We start from the raw sequence: 16,101 nt of genomic DNA, 5'->3' as shown, positions 1-16,101 counted from the left end.
GCCCCCACGCTCGGGTCCCTGGCCCCGTCTTCACTGCTCTGCGCGCGACTCCCTCTCCACCTGCACCGCACAGCGGGGCACCGGGCGCCCGCGGTGAATCCCGCCGCACCGAGGTGCCAGCAACTTTGTTGACTAAATTCCTGAACCCGCCTGAACCGCGAAGCTAAAAATAACCAGCGCTCCCGCGCAGCGCCCGGCCAGGCCGCGCAGCGTCACCCGTGTTGAGAGGTCGGAATGTCCCGGCGCCACTAGGCTAGTAGGCTGGACGCGGGCTCCCCGATGGACCGACGGAAAAAATCCTGGGAGGGGGCTGCGGGGTCACGGCCAGTCGGCGGCGGGAGGACGAGGTCACCGAGGAGCAACCCCTGCTCCCCGAGAATCTTGCCACTCCGTGGCGGACGCGAGGCCTCGGAGGTCGCAGGCCTGGCCCCGCGCGCCCCCGGCGCCCCAGGTCCTGCTGGTGCAGCCCCCCGAGGCGGCCACCAGAGGGCCCTGCCCCTCCTCTCCTGGGCGGCGGGTCACCACCCCTTCCCACAGCTGTTCCCCGCAGGAGATTGACAGCTGGGCTCCGGGTTGCCATGGGGATATGCAAACGACGCGACGGATCTGGGGCTCTTATTGGCTCGGAGGCGCATACTCCTCCCAGAGAGGCGGGCCCAGGCGTCCGGCCCTATAAAGGGGTGCGCGCGGCGCGAAGCTTGGCGGTAGAGGCGGGGCCGGCCGTGCGCGGGCGGAGCGCGGGGAACCCGAGCAGCCCGAGGCGGTGGCTGCACCCGCCTGCCCGGCTATCGCCGGGCCGCTGGCGGGGAGAACAGGGGACCGCGGCAGGCCTGCATCCACCGGGGAGCAACCCAGGGTTGCACGAGAGGCCCTACCGGCGGCGTCCCCATTGGCCACCCCAGAGTTGGCCGCGTGAAACTTTTCGCCTCTCGCTTCGGCTCGAAGCCCGCGCCCCTCACCGCTCGGACTCACCGCCCGTGGGAAGCGAAGGGGGGGGAGAGGCCCGCGGCTCGCCCCCCCCCCCCGCCCCGCCTCCCGTCGGGGCTCAGTCGGGCGAGGCTGTGAGGCCCCCCAGGCGATGGCCGCGGAGCTGGCGATGGGCGCCGAGCTGCCCAGCAGCCCGCTGGCCATCGAGTACGTGAACGATTTCGACCTGATGAAGTTCGAGGTGAAGAAGGAGCCGCCCGAGGCCGAGCGCTTTTGCCACCGACTGCCGCCCGGCTCGCTCTCCTCGACGCCACTCAGCACGCCTTGTTCCTCCGTGCCCTCTTCGCCCAGCTTCTGCGCGCCCAGCCCCGGCACCAGTGGCGGCGCGGGGGGCGGCGGCGGCGCGGCACAGGCCGGGGCCGCCCCGGGGCAGGCGAGTGGGGGCCCCGGAGCCGTCGGGGGCGCCTCGGGGAAGCCGGCGCTGGAGGATCTGTACTGGATGAGTGGCTACCAGCACCACCTTAACCCCGAGGCGCTCAACCTGACGCCCGAGGACGCGGTGGAGGCGCTCATCGGAAGCGGCCACCACGCTGGGCACCACGGCGCGCACCACCCAGCAGCCGCTGTGGCCTACGAGGCATTTCGGGGCCAGGGCTTCGCGGGCGGCGGCGGGGCAGACGACATGGGCGCCGGCCACCACCACGGAACCCACCACGCCGCCCACCACCACCACCACCACCACCACGCTGCCCACCACCATCACCACCACCACGGCGGCGCGGGCCACGGCGGCAGCGGCACTACCCACCACGTGCGCTTGGAAGAGCGCTTCTCCGACGACCAGCTGGTGTCCATGTCCGTGCGCGAGCTGAACAGGCAGCTCCGCGGCTTCAGCAAGGAGGAGGTCATCCGACTGAAGCAGAAGCGGCGCACGCTCAAGAACCGCGGCTACGCGCAGTCGTGCCGCTTCAAGCGGGTGCAGCAGCGGCACATTCTGGAAAGCGAGAAGTGCCAGCTTCAGAGCCAGGTGGAGCAGCTGAAGCTGGAGGTGGGGCGCCTGGCCAAGGAGCGGGACCTGTACAAGGAGAAATACGAGAAGCTGGCCGGCCGGGGCGGCCCCGGGGGCGCGGGCGGGGCCGGCTTCCCGCGGGAGTCCTCGCCGCCGCAGGCCGGGCCCGGCGGGGCCAAGGGCTCGCCCGACTTCTTCCTGTGAGCGCGGGGCCAGGAGCCCGCGCCACCCGGAGTAGAGGCTCGCGCGGGCGGCCGGGGGCCTGGACTTGGACTCCGCAGCTCAGGGCGAGGACGCACGGCCGCGCCGAGCCTCCCCAGCACGCCGGCCCCCGCGTGAGTGCCACCGCCTCCGGCCGAGTCGGCCCCGCGCGCCTCGTCTGCAGGCGCCAGACAGAGGCCCGTCCCTCGGCGCGGCCTCCTCGCTCCCGGCCTGCGCACCTCCCGGGTCGCCGTCCCGACGCTGCTCCAACTCCTCTGCTAGGAGCACGGCGACTCCCAGGAAGCTGGACCGGGTCGAAGTCCTTCCTGGCGTCCGCTTATACATATGTGGAACGCGGTTGTGCGCCCGACCTCACCCGGACCGCCGCGGGCAGCCCGCGCCGCCCTGCACTCTTGGTCTCCTTTCTTTCGGCCTCCCTACCCAGACCTTTTGTACTCCTTTTTGAATTGGTCTTATTTTCGAAGTATTTGTATTTATTTTGCTCCGTGATCAGAAAAGGAAACCCCGGAGAAAGCTCCCTTCTTCCCTCCGCGGTTGCCCTCGGATGTCCGCGTGTCCCAGCATGTGTTGCTCGCTCGGAGGGTCCCGGCCCCTGCCTGCCCGCTTGCCCGCCTGCCCCCCACCCTGCCACTGGCGTCCCCTAGAGATTGACGCGGAGGAGCATTATCTATGCTGTGTTCAGTCCTGCTGCCCTACTGTACTCCACGGGGAGGGGGGGGAGGGGGGAGCTCACCGGGACTCCCGTGCTGCTATTTCTCTTTGCACCAGATCCTATTTATGACTCCTGGGGAAATATATCTTATTTTAACCCTCAAGAGAAGTGGGGGGGGAAAAAAGTAATGCACAGTATTTCTAGCAGAAAAAAAATTTTTTTTTGAGAGGAGGTTTCGCCTGAATCTCCTGGCATGGGGTCGGGTGGAGAAAAGTGTTTTTATTTTAATTTAAAATGTGTTTCGTTTTGTTTGTGGATTATTTTTTAAACAACCTGATCACTTTTGGAGTGGCTGGAAGAGAGGGAGGGGAGGCTGAGCTCCGGCCTCTGAAAGCCCCCAGCCCCGGACTGCACCCCTGCACCCCGGCCTGGGTTCCTTCCGTGCCTGCACGTGGGGGGCCCGGGAGACACCAACTTCTTGCAGGTTTTGTTGTGTTGTGGGGTTTCGTTGGGTTCTTTTTTCATTTGCTATGAAACTGAGGAAAGAAAAAAAACACACACACACAAAATAAATTCATTTAGATCCAAAAGTCAGTGGAGCCTGGCTGGTTTTTCTGTGGTTTTCGTTTCTGCCGTATTTCATCCTGAATAGAAAGAAAAGGAGTTTCCAGAACTAAGCCCTGCCTTAGCTCCAGGTAACCCACCCTGGCTGAAGGGGAGAGTGGCCAGAGTTGTTTAAAAATGCTGGAGTCTGGGCCAACTGGCAGGAACCTGAGCTGCCCCGTGGGGAGGAAGCCGCACAGCGAGGTCCCGACCCCCATGACAGCCCAAAGGAACCCCGTGCTCAAGGCCACCCTTGGCAGCACAATGTGTCCTGGGCAGGGCAAGCGCTGTCCTCAGCTCTTCTGAGGCTGCGATCTTCCACCTGCAGGACCAAGGCCTGGACTGCGGGAGCAGCAGGCAGGGCGGCACCCTGGAAATTTTGCCCTGGGGGGCTGCGGTCAGCGCAGGATGCTTGACCAGTTCGTCTGTTCACACTGGGATGGGGGCAGGGTCCGGTGAACCCTGTGGTTTGCACGTTTGGAGCCCACCGGCCTTCTGTCTGGGGGCACCAGCTCCTCCTCTGGGCTGGGAGAGCTGCGGTTCCCGAGAGGACATCACCTAAATTGGTCTCAGAGTCTCAATCCGAGAAGCAGAGCAAAACCGAGGGCCGCCCCCTCCCTCTTTGCTTTAGAATGTAACTTAGAACCAGGATGCTAGGTCTCCGAGAGGAATTGAGCAAAATCCCCAAACACAGGCTGAGTACCCTAACCACCCAGAATGGAGCAGGCTTCTCTCGGTGGGCAAAACTGCTGCTGCAGAGAGAAGTAGAAATGCAGGGATGGGGATGAATTAAGGGTAGCTGGGGAGGCTGCAGTGCGGCCAGGGGGCACCAGGAGGGTCCCTGCCGGCCTGGCCAAGGAGGGCCCAGTGTCTGCGTGCTTGGGAGAGCCGGGCTGCTGGCTGGTGTGGGTGAGGGCACCTTAGTTTTCACTGCTGTCGCCTAAGGAGCCACTGGGGAGCCCTCCTGGCAGATAAAGCAGGTTGAGGGCTGAGGGCCGCGGGCCTGACAGTATTCTTTAGGGGGAGGGAGCCAGGCTCCCTGCAGCACCCCAGGCCTCCCAGAGCCCAGTTCTTGGGGCCTGAATCCAGCACAGGGGCTGGGGAGGCCTGGGAAGAGGGGCCACCCCACCCGCAAAACGAGCTGCAGCTTAGGTTCCTGCTTGGGCTTCTCTGCAGGGCAGGCCGGCCGAGCACGGGCTGTGTGCCGGGTTTGGTTTCACTTTCCTCTTCTATTTTCTTTTTCCTCCCTCCTTCCCTCTTTCCTTCCTCCCCCCAGCCCCACTTCTTTCCTCCAGTTTTCCCTCTAAGATAAAATGGAGAAGACAGACGAACATACAAGACGTGGAAATTATTCGGGGAGACAGGAGGAGTGCTCATGTGTGAGTTTAGGGACAAATCTTTTCCAGAAAGCTTTCGATGGGGTGCAGACCTCCTGCAGGAAAGCAGGCATCCTGTGGAGAGCAGAGCAGAGGCCCCCATGTGCCCCCTCAGGGCGCCCTCTTCTAGCGGGGCACCGCCCCTATAGGTGCTGGGGGCTGAACCTCTACCCTCCCCAGAAGGATTGCTGCAGCCAGTGGGGGCCCAGGAGGGAGGTGCCTGGTGGAGGGCCACCACCTCACCACACCTGGGGACCTCGGGCGTGCTCAGTGCTTGGGCGTGTCTGTACCCATGTGTGTGCCTGTGATATCTGTGCCCACCTGTGTGCCTGTGATGTGGCTTGCATCCTGTAGGTGTGAGGGGCAGTGACTGCACCGAGACCCTGGAGCCACCTGGACTGGGCTGAGAGGGACCTGGTGGGGCAGCGAGGGCCCCTGCCTGGGGTGGAGAGCGCTGCTCATCCAGGCATCAGGACACACCCTGGGCTGTCATGCCCGCCGGGCATTCATGGGCTGCGCTGTCCCAGCGCCTTGGGCATGGCAGGGATGCCGGCTCACACCACCACCCTGTGCGCTCTGGGAGGAGGCTTCCTGAACCATCCTGCAGACAGAAGCTGCACCTCGAAGCCTTGGGCCAACCCCCGATCCTCTACCCTGTCCCCGCCTCTGGGGGGATTCGGTTTTCACTCCTTTGTGACTTCATTCAGTGTGAGTCCCAACTCTGCCTCGTCCACTGGGGACCAGAGGCTGGACCAAGATCTCAGCCCTGTCCGGAGCAGGGAGAGATGGCTGAGTGCCTGGAGGAAAGGAGGGGCGGCAATTCGGGGGGACCTGGGACATTAGAAAAGATCTGGGGCAGTCTGGAGGGCGGCATGCACGCAGTGTTCCGGGGCCAGAGTCGCCCTCCTGAGGCCTGTGGGCCAAGAGTGCGGCCCTAGAGAGGACAGGGAGGAGCACGCACCCAAGCACGCTGGACACGACACTTGTTGACTCATTACACACGCGACACACTCGATTCACATGCAGACGGGTGCACACCTGTGGCCAGCACACACTCCCCTAGGCTGCCCCACTGCAGTGAGTGCCTCCCTGCCCGCTGGGATCTCCAGGGCTACCTGCCCCGACAGTCCCATCTCCTGGCCCAGGGAGGCTGCCTGAGCTGAGAACTGGTCACCAGCACCCCACCCCAGCCCTCCTCCACCTCCCGCCCACCCACGTAGGGCCTGCCCCAGCCTCTGGGGGCAGCAGCACTTCAGGCCCCGCCCCACACGCAGAGTACCCGGCTGGGCCTCCCCCTCCACTGGTGCAGGGGTCCCTACACCCCAAACACACGCTCACACATGCCACAGCTGCCCGCCCTCTGCAGCTGGTTAAGGGCTCCAACAAACCCTGAGCTGGGATTCCAAGAGACAGAGAGGCTCTGGCCCCCTTCCCCACCTGCGGGCCCTATAGAGGGGGCTCTATACTGGGGGCACCTCACTTCCATTTGTAGCCCCCCCAGCCCCTCTCCATTTCCACAGCAGCCCTGCCCTCTGCAGGGGACTGTCTGGAGGCCCCTCCCTGGCCTCCTATTTATAGCTGCTCCTGGGGTGGGGCCAGCCAAGGCCAAGGTGTCCCCCTGCCTCCCTGGCCTCCCCCTCCCCAGGATGGGCGCACACTCAGCCAGCGCAAGGGAGCCTGGGTCTCCTCACCTCTAGCTGCTCCAGGGAGCAGACAAGCAGGAGGTTTGAGCCGGCCACATTGATGACAGGCTGAGTTGTCCCCAGCACTTGGAGGGGACAGTTGAGGGACAGGGAAGGGCCACCAGTCAGTCCTGCTGGAGTCCAAAGCTGTCCCCCTGCCGAGCACCTCGCCCTGCCTGCAGCTCTGAGCACAGGACCAGCCGGCTCACCTCCCTGGGCCCTCCCTGGGTCAGCAGTTCCCCAGGCCTGAGTCGCCCCCACCCTCTCGCTGGGGAGGCCCTGTTAGGGTGCTGGGAACTCGGTCTCGGCCCTGCCCACCCAGATACAAGCCCAGCCCACTCGCCGCCGCCAGGGGACACTGGCCCGGGTGGAGAAGGGCCAGCCTGGAAAAGAAGGGCCTCCTTTTCTCCAGGGGAGGGGGCTTATTCATTCACTCCGAACTATCCACTAGGCACCACTACGCGCCAGGCCTATTCTTGGAGGTGAGGTCAGACCTGGGAGCAGGGAGCCCACCGCCTGGTCATATTCTCGTGGGAGGCCGCCCTCCAGCAGGGGCGCAGATCAGCTGTAGGGGCTGGCGCGGGGCGGGGGTAGCCAGCAGAGACCCACCGCTGACACCTGGGGCCCCAAGAACAGGGATGGAACTTTCCTGGCGGAGGGATCTGGGGGAGGAGAAGGTAACAGGTGTGGTGGGCTGAGGTGAAGCGTGCAGGCGAGAGGAGCACTTTGCGGGTGGGGCTGCCTGCTAGGACCTTCAGGAGGGGCGCTGCGTAGGGAGCTGAGGGTGATGGCCCCTCTGGGCAGTGGGGGGCCGGGCCCAGGCTGCAGCGTCCCGAGGTGGCAGAGTTTAGAGCCGGAGCCCCCACCCCCAGAGGGCCCGGAGGACACTTCGCTGGAGGCCAACCCGGGAGGGCCGGGGAGCCAGAGCCTGAACTGGGCAAGTGCGGGGCGGAGGAGCCGGGAGACCGCTGGCAGAGGAGCGCCGGCCCAGGAGGCGGAGGCGCACTCCCACCGCTGCGGGCCAAGTTCCGAAGAAGCAGATCAGCAGAGGTGGGCGAGGACCCGCGGTGGGGGGCCAGGCTGGGGTGGGCGTCGGCAAGGCTAGGGGCGGCAGAAGGGCTGGGGCTGCCGTGCTGGGAAGGGTGGTCTGTGGGGACGGCCAGGCACCGGGGGCCGCGGGGCGCGCCCCCCATACCGTCCCTCGGACCGAGCCCGCGGCACATCTGCCCCGGGCTGTTCACGAGGCTGTCGCCGCCGGCGCCGCAGCGACGAGTCATTTGCGGTTGGCGGGCTCAGTGCCTGCCTAATGCGCGGTGACACCGCTCAGCTGCGGAGGACTCGAGCTGTCACAGCCGATTACCCGCGACCCGGCAGGAAAGGAGGCTGGGGGCGGGGGCGGAGGACAGGATGGGCGGCGACCGCGGGCGAGGGGCCAGCCAGGGGCCGGCCAGGGGCACCGGGCGGGAGCCGGGGCGGGGCCTCCCGGGCTCCTCTTTGTCCCCCGCCCCCTCCTTCAGGAGGCTTCCAGGTGGACCCTGCATCCTCGCCCAGGGAGGAGAACCGGGTCGGAACATCCTCACGACTCGGCTTGAACCCTGCTAAAATGCAGGTGCCTGACTTGCATTTCTACGGCGCTCAGACTGAAGTCATAGGGCAGGGGGCAGAGACCAGGTTTTCTTTGGGGCCCGAGTTGGTCGCAGGAGAAGGCAAGTGTCAGGGGTGGAGAGGCCTGCAGGGAGAGCCCCCAAAAGTCAGGGGGTGGTGCCGAAAGAAACAGGCGGTGGGTATCTGTGGGGGTGGGTGTCAGCCCAGTGCTGGCAGGAGCCAAGGGGGAGGGGTGTTCCAGCTGCCGAAGCAGCAGCCCTCTGCCTGTCTCTCTTGGCTCTGCACTACCGTGAGCCTCACCACGTCCTCCACGGTGGCCTCCCTGACTCTGGAGTCCTTGCTGGCTGATGCCCCGGGAGGGGGCTGAGGCCAGCTGGGAGCAGCCATGCCAGGCTCAAAGGCCCCTGCCTTCCCAGACCACCGCCTTCAGCCCCATCCCATCCCACTCCATCTCCTTTCCACTCACCCAGCCCCTTGGGCCTCCACCTGGACACTTGCATCACTCTGGTCCTGGCCCCCCAGGGGACTGGCCTCCCTTCTCTCCCACCGCCCTCCTCTGATGGCCCTCTGTCCCGCCCTGTCCTCAGAGAGGGCCCAGGAATGTCATGGAGTGTCCAGCGTGCACCAGGCTCCAGATCTCCTGATGGCCTCCTGGGAATGGTCCTGGGGTGGCAATGGCCCGTTCTGCAGATGAGGGGCTGGGCATGGGGGCTGGGCGTGGGGGAGGAGGGACTGTCTTTGAGGAGGCTCAGTGGGGCTCAGCGGGGCCCCAGAGGCCAGATGATGATGGCCAGGTGCCCCGTTGCTCTGCTAAGGATGGTCCCGCTGCCCCTTCTTGCTCAGTGACAGACCCGGGGGAGCGGCAGGGACCCCTTACGGCGCCTTCTCTGCAGGGCACGGGTGCCCCAGGGAGCTCTGAGGACACAGGAGGTGCAGGATACCCCCGCTCCCCTGAGACAGAGGGGTTTAAACACAACTGGCCGAGGTTCGGGCCCACCCAGAGCCTGACCCCAGCATCCCCCTCCTGCTTCTGGTCTCTCCTCTTCAGCTCCAGGCAGGAGCTGCCTGTGGCTCCCCGGTGCCCTCACCCCCAGCTCCTGAGGGATCTGACCACAGCCCTGGGGCCTTAGGGCTCTCTGATTCCTCTCTCAGGATGCTCTTCTTTCTTGTCTTGTCGCCTCAGCTGACTCTGACCCTTTCCTAGTATCCCCTTTGCTGACCCCTATGGTGCCCTGCTCATCCACCCCAGACACAGGCGGTAGACGGAGGGCTTTTCGCCAGGCCATTGGCAGTGAAGACCCCCGCCACGTGGCCAGCAGACCTGCCTGGGGCTACAACACAGCTGACCCCTCCCCAGTCCAGGGCACCCCAGAGGGTGGAGCTGGGGAAGGAGCTGGAGTGGCCCTGGTGGGTGGTGGGGGATGGTCCCTGACCTGCACCCCTGGGGCTGGTGGAGGCTTTCCTCCAGCACTGACTGTGGAGGCGAGGAGGGCCGTGTTCCTTCCCAGGCTGGGACACGTGACTGCGGGTGTGAGTGGCAGAGGGTGTCGAGAGGTGGCACTTCCAGATGTGTGTCTCCGTGTGTGAGACGTTCTGGCTCGGTCGCCGCAGGACACGCGTGGAAGCGCTGTGCCGGGACCTGTTACTCCGGGGCAGTCGGGTGTGAGCGCAGCTTGGGAACAGCACGGCAGGGACTGTGCTGGTGCGCTGGAGGGGCTGCGCTGGGGGGCGGGTGCGGGCTCTGTTAGGAAGGAGCCCGTCAGCAAGTTAAGTAAATGATAGAGTAAGTCAGAGTGAGGTGAGCACCGCAGACTGTAAGTAAAATGGGCAGGCGGGGGAGTGGCAGGGAGAAGGGGTGGGGGAGGGTGTGGGGAGGGGTGTGGGAGAGGTGGGGGAGGGTGTGGGGAGGGGTGAGCTTGGGGCCCAATCCATGGGGCTATAGTGGAGGACGGGGTGCAGGAGGGAGGCAGGGGAGGGCTGAGAGGAAGCTGTGGCTCAGAGGGGCGGGAGCCCTCAGTTTTCCCGCGGGTTTGATTGGGGATGAAACGGGGCCGGGGTACAGCCAGGCAGGCCTGGCCTGGGGGTCTCACCCTCTTCCTTCTCCTGAGTGCAGGCACTCCAGTGTGCCCTGCCTGCCCTCATCTCAGCCCTCTGGGTTCTGGGGACGCTGTGCCAGGGCATGTGCCTCCCCGGGCTGCCAGGCGGGTGAGGTCTGGGCCAACAACTGCCCCATTCTAGCCTCAATCTCCTCTGTGGTTGGGGGTGACACAGATCTCCCCGGGGCTGCGGTGAGGGTAACTTTGGCCCCAGAGCCTCCACCCCCACAGTGATCAGAGCCTGTCCCTCCATCTCACCAACCCCCCAGGAGAGCCAAGGTCAGAGTCTGGTTTGGGTGCCCCCGAAGGGCAGCCCCTCAGGCACTTTGTGGATGCTGGCAGACAGGCCACTAGCACCTGGACACCTCAAGAGTCCAGAAAGCACAGGGTGGTGTGGAGGGTTCCGCCTGGAGCCAGGCAAGGCCCCTTCTCTGGAGCAGAGTAGGGCTGCCCGTGCCTAGGCACTGGGTCATGGGAGTCTGTGTGGGTGGAGGCCAGGCCTAGGGGCCAGGTCGGGCTGGGGAGACACCTCCCCAGGCTCCCCCACCCCAATCACCACCCCACCCACACCAAGGCCAGCGTCAGACCTGATTCTGTTCCCAGTCTGCTCCTCACCAGCTGGAAGTAGGAGGAGTGACTTCTGTGGGCTCAGTCACCTCGTGGGTGGAAAGGACACTGAGCTCCCCTTGTCCGCACCCGTGTCCACCAGGGTCCTTTTGAGGGATAAAGGAGAAAAGGCAAGTCCTCTGTCAGTCTGGGAAGGCTTCCTGGAAGAGGAGGCTCTGCACAGAGGGGAGCAAGACATGTCTCTCCTGGTGCACTGGGGCAGGGTTTGCAAAAGGGGTTGCAAGTCATGATCACATTTGTGGAAGCCACCACCTGCAGGAGCCTCATGCCAGGCTCCTGGCCCCAGGGAGGCGGGCAGGGAAGGAAGACGTGCAGGAGGGGCACCAGGCTGCCCAGTCCCCCACTCCTCAGAGCTCCTCCACCTCCAGTCTGGGGCTGTGCCTGCACTGCTTTTGCCCAGACCTGTGCACCGGGGTTATTCTTGGGGGCCAGTCCCGTTCCCATCACTCAGCAAATACTACTGAGTTTGGGGGGCTGAATTAAGCTGAATTCAGAAATTCTGAGGCGTGGACAGGGCATTTAGGGTCATGTCAAGATTATGATCCAGGAAACCATGACTTACAGCCCCAGGCAACTGACCCCCAGTCCAGGGGCCAGATCCAGACCCCAAGACTCCTACTCCTACAGTCCAGGCCACTAATGGGGTAGCAGCTGCAACCTGGGTCAGGACTGGCCATGTGGAGTGAAAAGACACTTGATACATATGAGCTGGCTGGCTAGCTGGATGGATGGATAGACAGATAGAAAACTGGATGGCTGGCTAGGAAGATGAAGGGCTAGGACAGGTGGGAAGACAGGAGGATGGTGGCTGGATAGAAGGATGTATGGATGGTTGATAGATGGATGGGTGGGTGGATGATGGATGAATGGGGATAGATGGATGGGTGGGTGGGTGGACAGGTAAGTGGATGCTGCACAAAGCTCTGGGGCGACTCCAAAACTATTACCCTCCCATCATAACCTGCTCACCTCTGTCCCCTTCTCCCCTCTTTTCAGAGACCTCCTTGATCTTGCACTTGCAGATTTGAGAAGCCTATGGCACCACTGGGGTCCCCATTGCTCCCCTCTCCTTGCCCAGCCTTGCTTCTCTCTCGGCTCTCATCACTTCTAATACACCTTACTTATTCACTCACTCCACCTCCCCTCACCACACAGTGTCAGCTCCAGGAGGGCAGGCTCTGTGTGACTTCACTGTTCGTTTCCTAGAGCTTATAACAGTGCCTGGCACAGACTACATGCTTAAAAAAATCGTTGTTGAGAGGGGAAAACAGGAAAAGGGGGTGGAGAGATGGACCGACCCTGTGAGGGCTCCCCTCCACCGTCTTGTCCGTTCCTAGAGCACGTTGCCCCCCGAGCTGGTCTCTGGCTCCTGCTCCACTCCAGCTCGCCTGGGTTGCTTAAGAAGCACTGAGGCCCTCATCTCCATCCACACCCTCAGCTCCCTGAGACCCCCACCCGTGGCACTCTCTCCTCAAGGCTGAAGTCTGGGCTCTACCTGCTACCACCAGAGACAGTCCAGAGGGGGCCTGGCACACAGGTGGGGCAGGGGGCACAGGGCAGGGTCAGGCAACCCCCCGGCTCTCTGCTCTGTCCTACTTCGGGGTCCTTCGCCCTGCAAGTACCTTCTGGGTACAGGTAGCCTCCTGGCCATCACTCACCAAGACAGGTCCCCGAGTGCTCTGGGGACAGAGAGCCACTCTCGCCATATGCCCCCCTTCCCGATCCCGGGCTCAGCCAGCTTCCCTTGAGGCAGACCTCTACCTCTCTGTGGCTGGGACAGGCTCTGCCAGCAGACCCTCCACCTGCCTGCAGGGTCCTCTTGCGCCCTTTGCAGGGCGTCCTTTCTCCGGCTCTTGGTCCCACTGACCATCTCTCTCTCTGCTTCTCTGTCATGCTGGCCGTTATTTTGGAGACTCCAGGAAGTGACACCCGTATCCCCGCCACCACGTCTAACTGAAGTCTGGGCTCCCGGGACTTGAGGGGTGTTCCTGCGCTGAGCCAGGATGGGCAGAGCTCAGACCCCTCCTATCGCCGGGCTTTTCCCAAGAGCCTGGGGCGGGAGGCCCCAGCCAGACGGCGGGGTGGCCAGTGGAGGCCAGCCTGAGCTGGCCGGGGCGCCTGGAGCTGGGTTTGCGAGGGGCAGGGCAGAGGGCTGCGCCAGTCCAGCCGTGGCCCCTGGGCCTGCAGGTCCTTCAGGGATGCAGGCAGTGAGGAGGGGGTCAGGTCAGCGAGCAGGGTGGCAGTGCCTCTCCAGCCCGTGTCCCCATTAAGGGGACAATGGGAGAATAAGCACTTTTCTTTCTTCATTTCCCCGCTGTCTGCTAATATCATATTGATGGTAATTTCTCTTTAATGGGCTATTTGCGGTAATTATGATGCACAGAGTGACTAATTGTATCTGACTCCCAGCGCCCACCAGGGCCTCGGGGGTGAGGGGTACCAGTCCTTGGCCCTCTCAGTTGGGTCAGCTCCACCCTCTCCCCAGGACCGGACCGACCTCCACTCCATGGCCCCTGCGACAGGGGTCCTCTTTGGCCTCACCTTCTAGGGAAGGCTAGGCTCTCAGCTTCCCAGAGCTGATGGGAGTCCGTTGAAGGCCAGCGCAGGGGCCCAGGGCACCCCACCAGAGCCAGGGCGGGGCCGCTCGCCTCTCTCCCTCCCAGGAAGCTTCAGGCTCCTGCTGGGTCTGGCCTGGACTCCTTGCTCCCCCGCAGGGCCTTGCCGCAGGGGCCTCCTGACCTCCTGCCATCCCCGGTGGGCGTCTCTCTGTTGAGACACCACTTCTGGCAGGGGCTGCCTGGGGGCGCAGGTGCACAGTGGGGGCGTCTCGGTCACTGCAGGTCGCGCTGGGAAGACCCCTGGGGACTCCGGCCCCGCCTCCCACGTTAGGGAGCTGCTTCCAGCCCCTCAGCCCCACCTCAGAAGCCCTGGGCCCTACCCTGCCCAGTCTTTCTTCTCCGCATGCTTGTCCCTCTGGGTCCCCGTCACCTCTGAGGCCCAGCTGGGCAGAGGGCACTGGGGTCCTTAACAGTGTGGCCTTACTGTGTGCCTGGGACAGGCCGTCTGGGACAGAGGTTAAAGGTCAGGTGGAGGTCTACTCTGGGTTTCCCCGTATGGACGGTGAGGTCAGGAGCCAGAAGCAGCCCAGAGCCCACCAAACATCCGCCCAGGTACCTGGGGCCCACACCCGGGCGCTGCTTTTCCTAGACAAGGGCACCTTCCTTCAGCCTTGCCAGGCTGTGTTCAAGACACGTGTCACTCAAGCCTGTAAGAAGCATCCCAAGGCAGGCCCCTCACCTCACCATCACGTTTACCGTGACCATCAGCACCATCACCAATATCACCACCATGACCTTGACCATCACCACCACCATCACCACTGCCTCGTGTACCTCAGTGTCTACTGCAGACCTTGCTAGATTCATGATCATGTAGTTGGGAGATAAGACACAACCTCTTGTCATTTCTGAGAAAAACTAATGCCAAATTAACGGCTGTTGCCCACAGAACAGTAGTCTCTAGGCTGGGCTTGTCTGGGAGGGCCATGAGGCTTGCCACTGTGGTTGGTGGTCCATCATAAATTGAACAGTTCGGCAGACAGATTGGGGGTGAGCATGCCAGGTGACCTGCTCCAGGCCCCAAGAGAAGAGGGCTGGGCATGGGTGTGGCCTCCACTCTGGGGACTCCAGGCCACACATCCACCCTGCCTGGGATGACTTCAGGTAGAAACTCAGGGACTAGAGGTGTGAAAAGGGTCACCCAGGGACCTGGGTGGGACCCGGGCCAAAGACATGGGGCTGCCCCCCACATACAGGGCTGAGGGGCTCCTGCCTGCCTCCCCTAACCCTCCACTCACCCGGCAACCCCCTGCTGCCAGGGTCTCCTCATATGTCTTTTCTGGTCAATAAACCTCGGCTCCTGGGGGGCCCAGGCTGATAACGCAACCCCACCCCTGCCGGGCGCTCTGTCATAATTAAGCACATACAGCCTAATTAATTGAGTGGTCAGGATGCTAATTAGTAGCTTGATTGAGCCTGGAGGAGGGTGAAGGGCAGCCTTGGCAGCGGACGCTCCTCCCCGCTGGGCCGCTCTCTGGTTCTCCCAGGCTGGCCCCACCGTCAGGTCAGCCCTGGTCCTCAGGTCCCGTCCTTAGCGCTCTGCTCCCTGCGTCTCCCGGGTCTGGTCCTGGCCCTGGGCCTCTCTTGTCCCTCTCCAACCACTGCAGACAGATCGGCCCCCAGCCACTCTCCACCTCAACATCCCTGCCCAAAGGACTTGAGCTCACCCAGTGGTGGGGAGTACGTCTCTCTGGAGATGGCTCTCCCAGGGAACACATGTCCTCGGGTTCCTGGCCACAGCCCTGACCATAGCTCTTGGCCATGAGGGCAGCATGCCCACACCGCATGGAAGGGCCCTTGCCCTCTCTAGGGTCCTGACCCGTCTGTGACCCTTGGGCCCCTCTGCCCTCCAGCTCTGCCTTCCCTCACTCCAAGCAGCCACGGACCCACAGGGGACTGGGACTCAGTGGCCTGACAGGCTTTGGGCAGACCCCCACACCTTTGCAGCCCATCTCTGAGTGGCCGCTTCCCCACAAGGTCATCGGGTTGAGTGGACCCGGGGTGGGGAGTGGGAAGACTGATGAAATCAGAAGAGGGACTTCCCAGTGGTCCAGTGATAAGACTATGAGCTCCCAATACAGGGGCCCTAGATTTGATCCCTGATTGGGAACTGGAGCCCACATGCTGCAACAGAGTTCACACGCTGCAGTGACGATCGAAGACCCTGCAGAGGGCAACTAAGGCCCGGCACAGCACAACCAAATAAGATAAAAAAGAAAAAAGAAAGGGGGGGGGAGGGGAGGGGAGAGGAGAAGACAGCTTGGAGGTGGGGGAAGCCCAGGGATCGGGTCTCTCTGAGAGGTCTCCTGTGGCCCTCCTCCAACCCACAGTGCCTGCCCTGCTCTGTCCGGCCTGGGGGTTTCCCGGTCCCACTGTCCCAGGGCAGGAGGAGCATGCCCCGTCCTCTCCCTGAAGGAGCCAATGGGCAGGTGAGGAGGGTGGGACGGCCAGAGGATGGCCACACCCCCTCGAAGCCTCTGCTGCCTGATCTGTAAATAAAGTGGTGGGTGATGGGGAGTCTCCCTCTAGGGATAGGGGGGCCGGACCCCTCCAGGCTCTTTGCTGCTTAGCCCGGTTCCCAGGTGAGGAGAGGCGGCATGGCCCGGGGGGCCAGGGGGATCCCGCTAGCGGTCCTGAGTAGGGGCCACGAAGAGTGAACCAGCGGCAAAGTGCCCCAGGCTCCT

The 16,101-nt window shown here is 63.7% G+C and overlaps 1 protein-coding gene across 1 annotated transcript; it reads left to right on the top strand.

Annotated features, from left to right (window-relative positions):
- The first annotated feature begins 714 nt into the window (after positions 1–714).
- On the top strand, positions 715–3,400 carry MAFA (MAF bZIP transcription factor A). Its single transcript, XM_065903608.1, has one exon. The coding sequence runs from the start codon at positions 1,079–1,081 to the stop codon at positions 2,138–2,140; it is 1,062 nt and encodes a 353-aa protein (XP_065759680.1). The 5' UTR covers positions 715–1,078; the 3' UTR covers positions 2,141–3,400.
- Positions 3,401–16,101: the final 12,701 nt, after the last annotated feature.

Source organism: Muntiacus reevesi, chromosome 12 (genome assembly GCF_963930625.1).
Source record: "Muntiacus reevesi chromosome 12, mMunRee1.1, whole genome shotgun sequence".
NCBI lineage: Eukaryota > Metazoa > Chordata > Mammalia > Artiodactyla > Cervidae > Muntiacus > Muntiacus reevesi.
The sequence above is the reverse complement of the archived record's forward strand: the minus strand, read 5'-3'. Positions and strand labels throughout refer to the sequence as shown.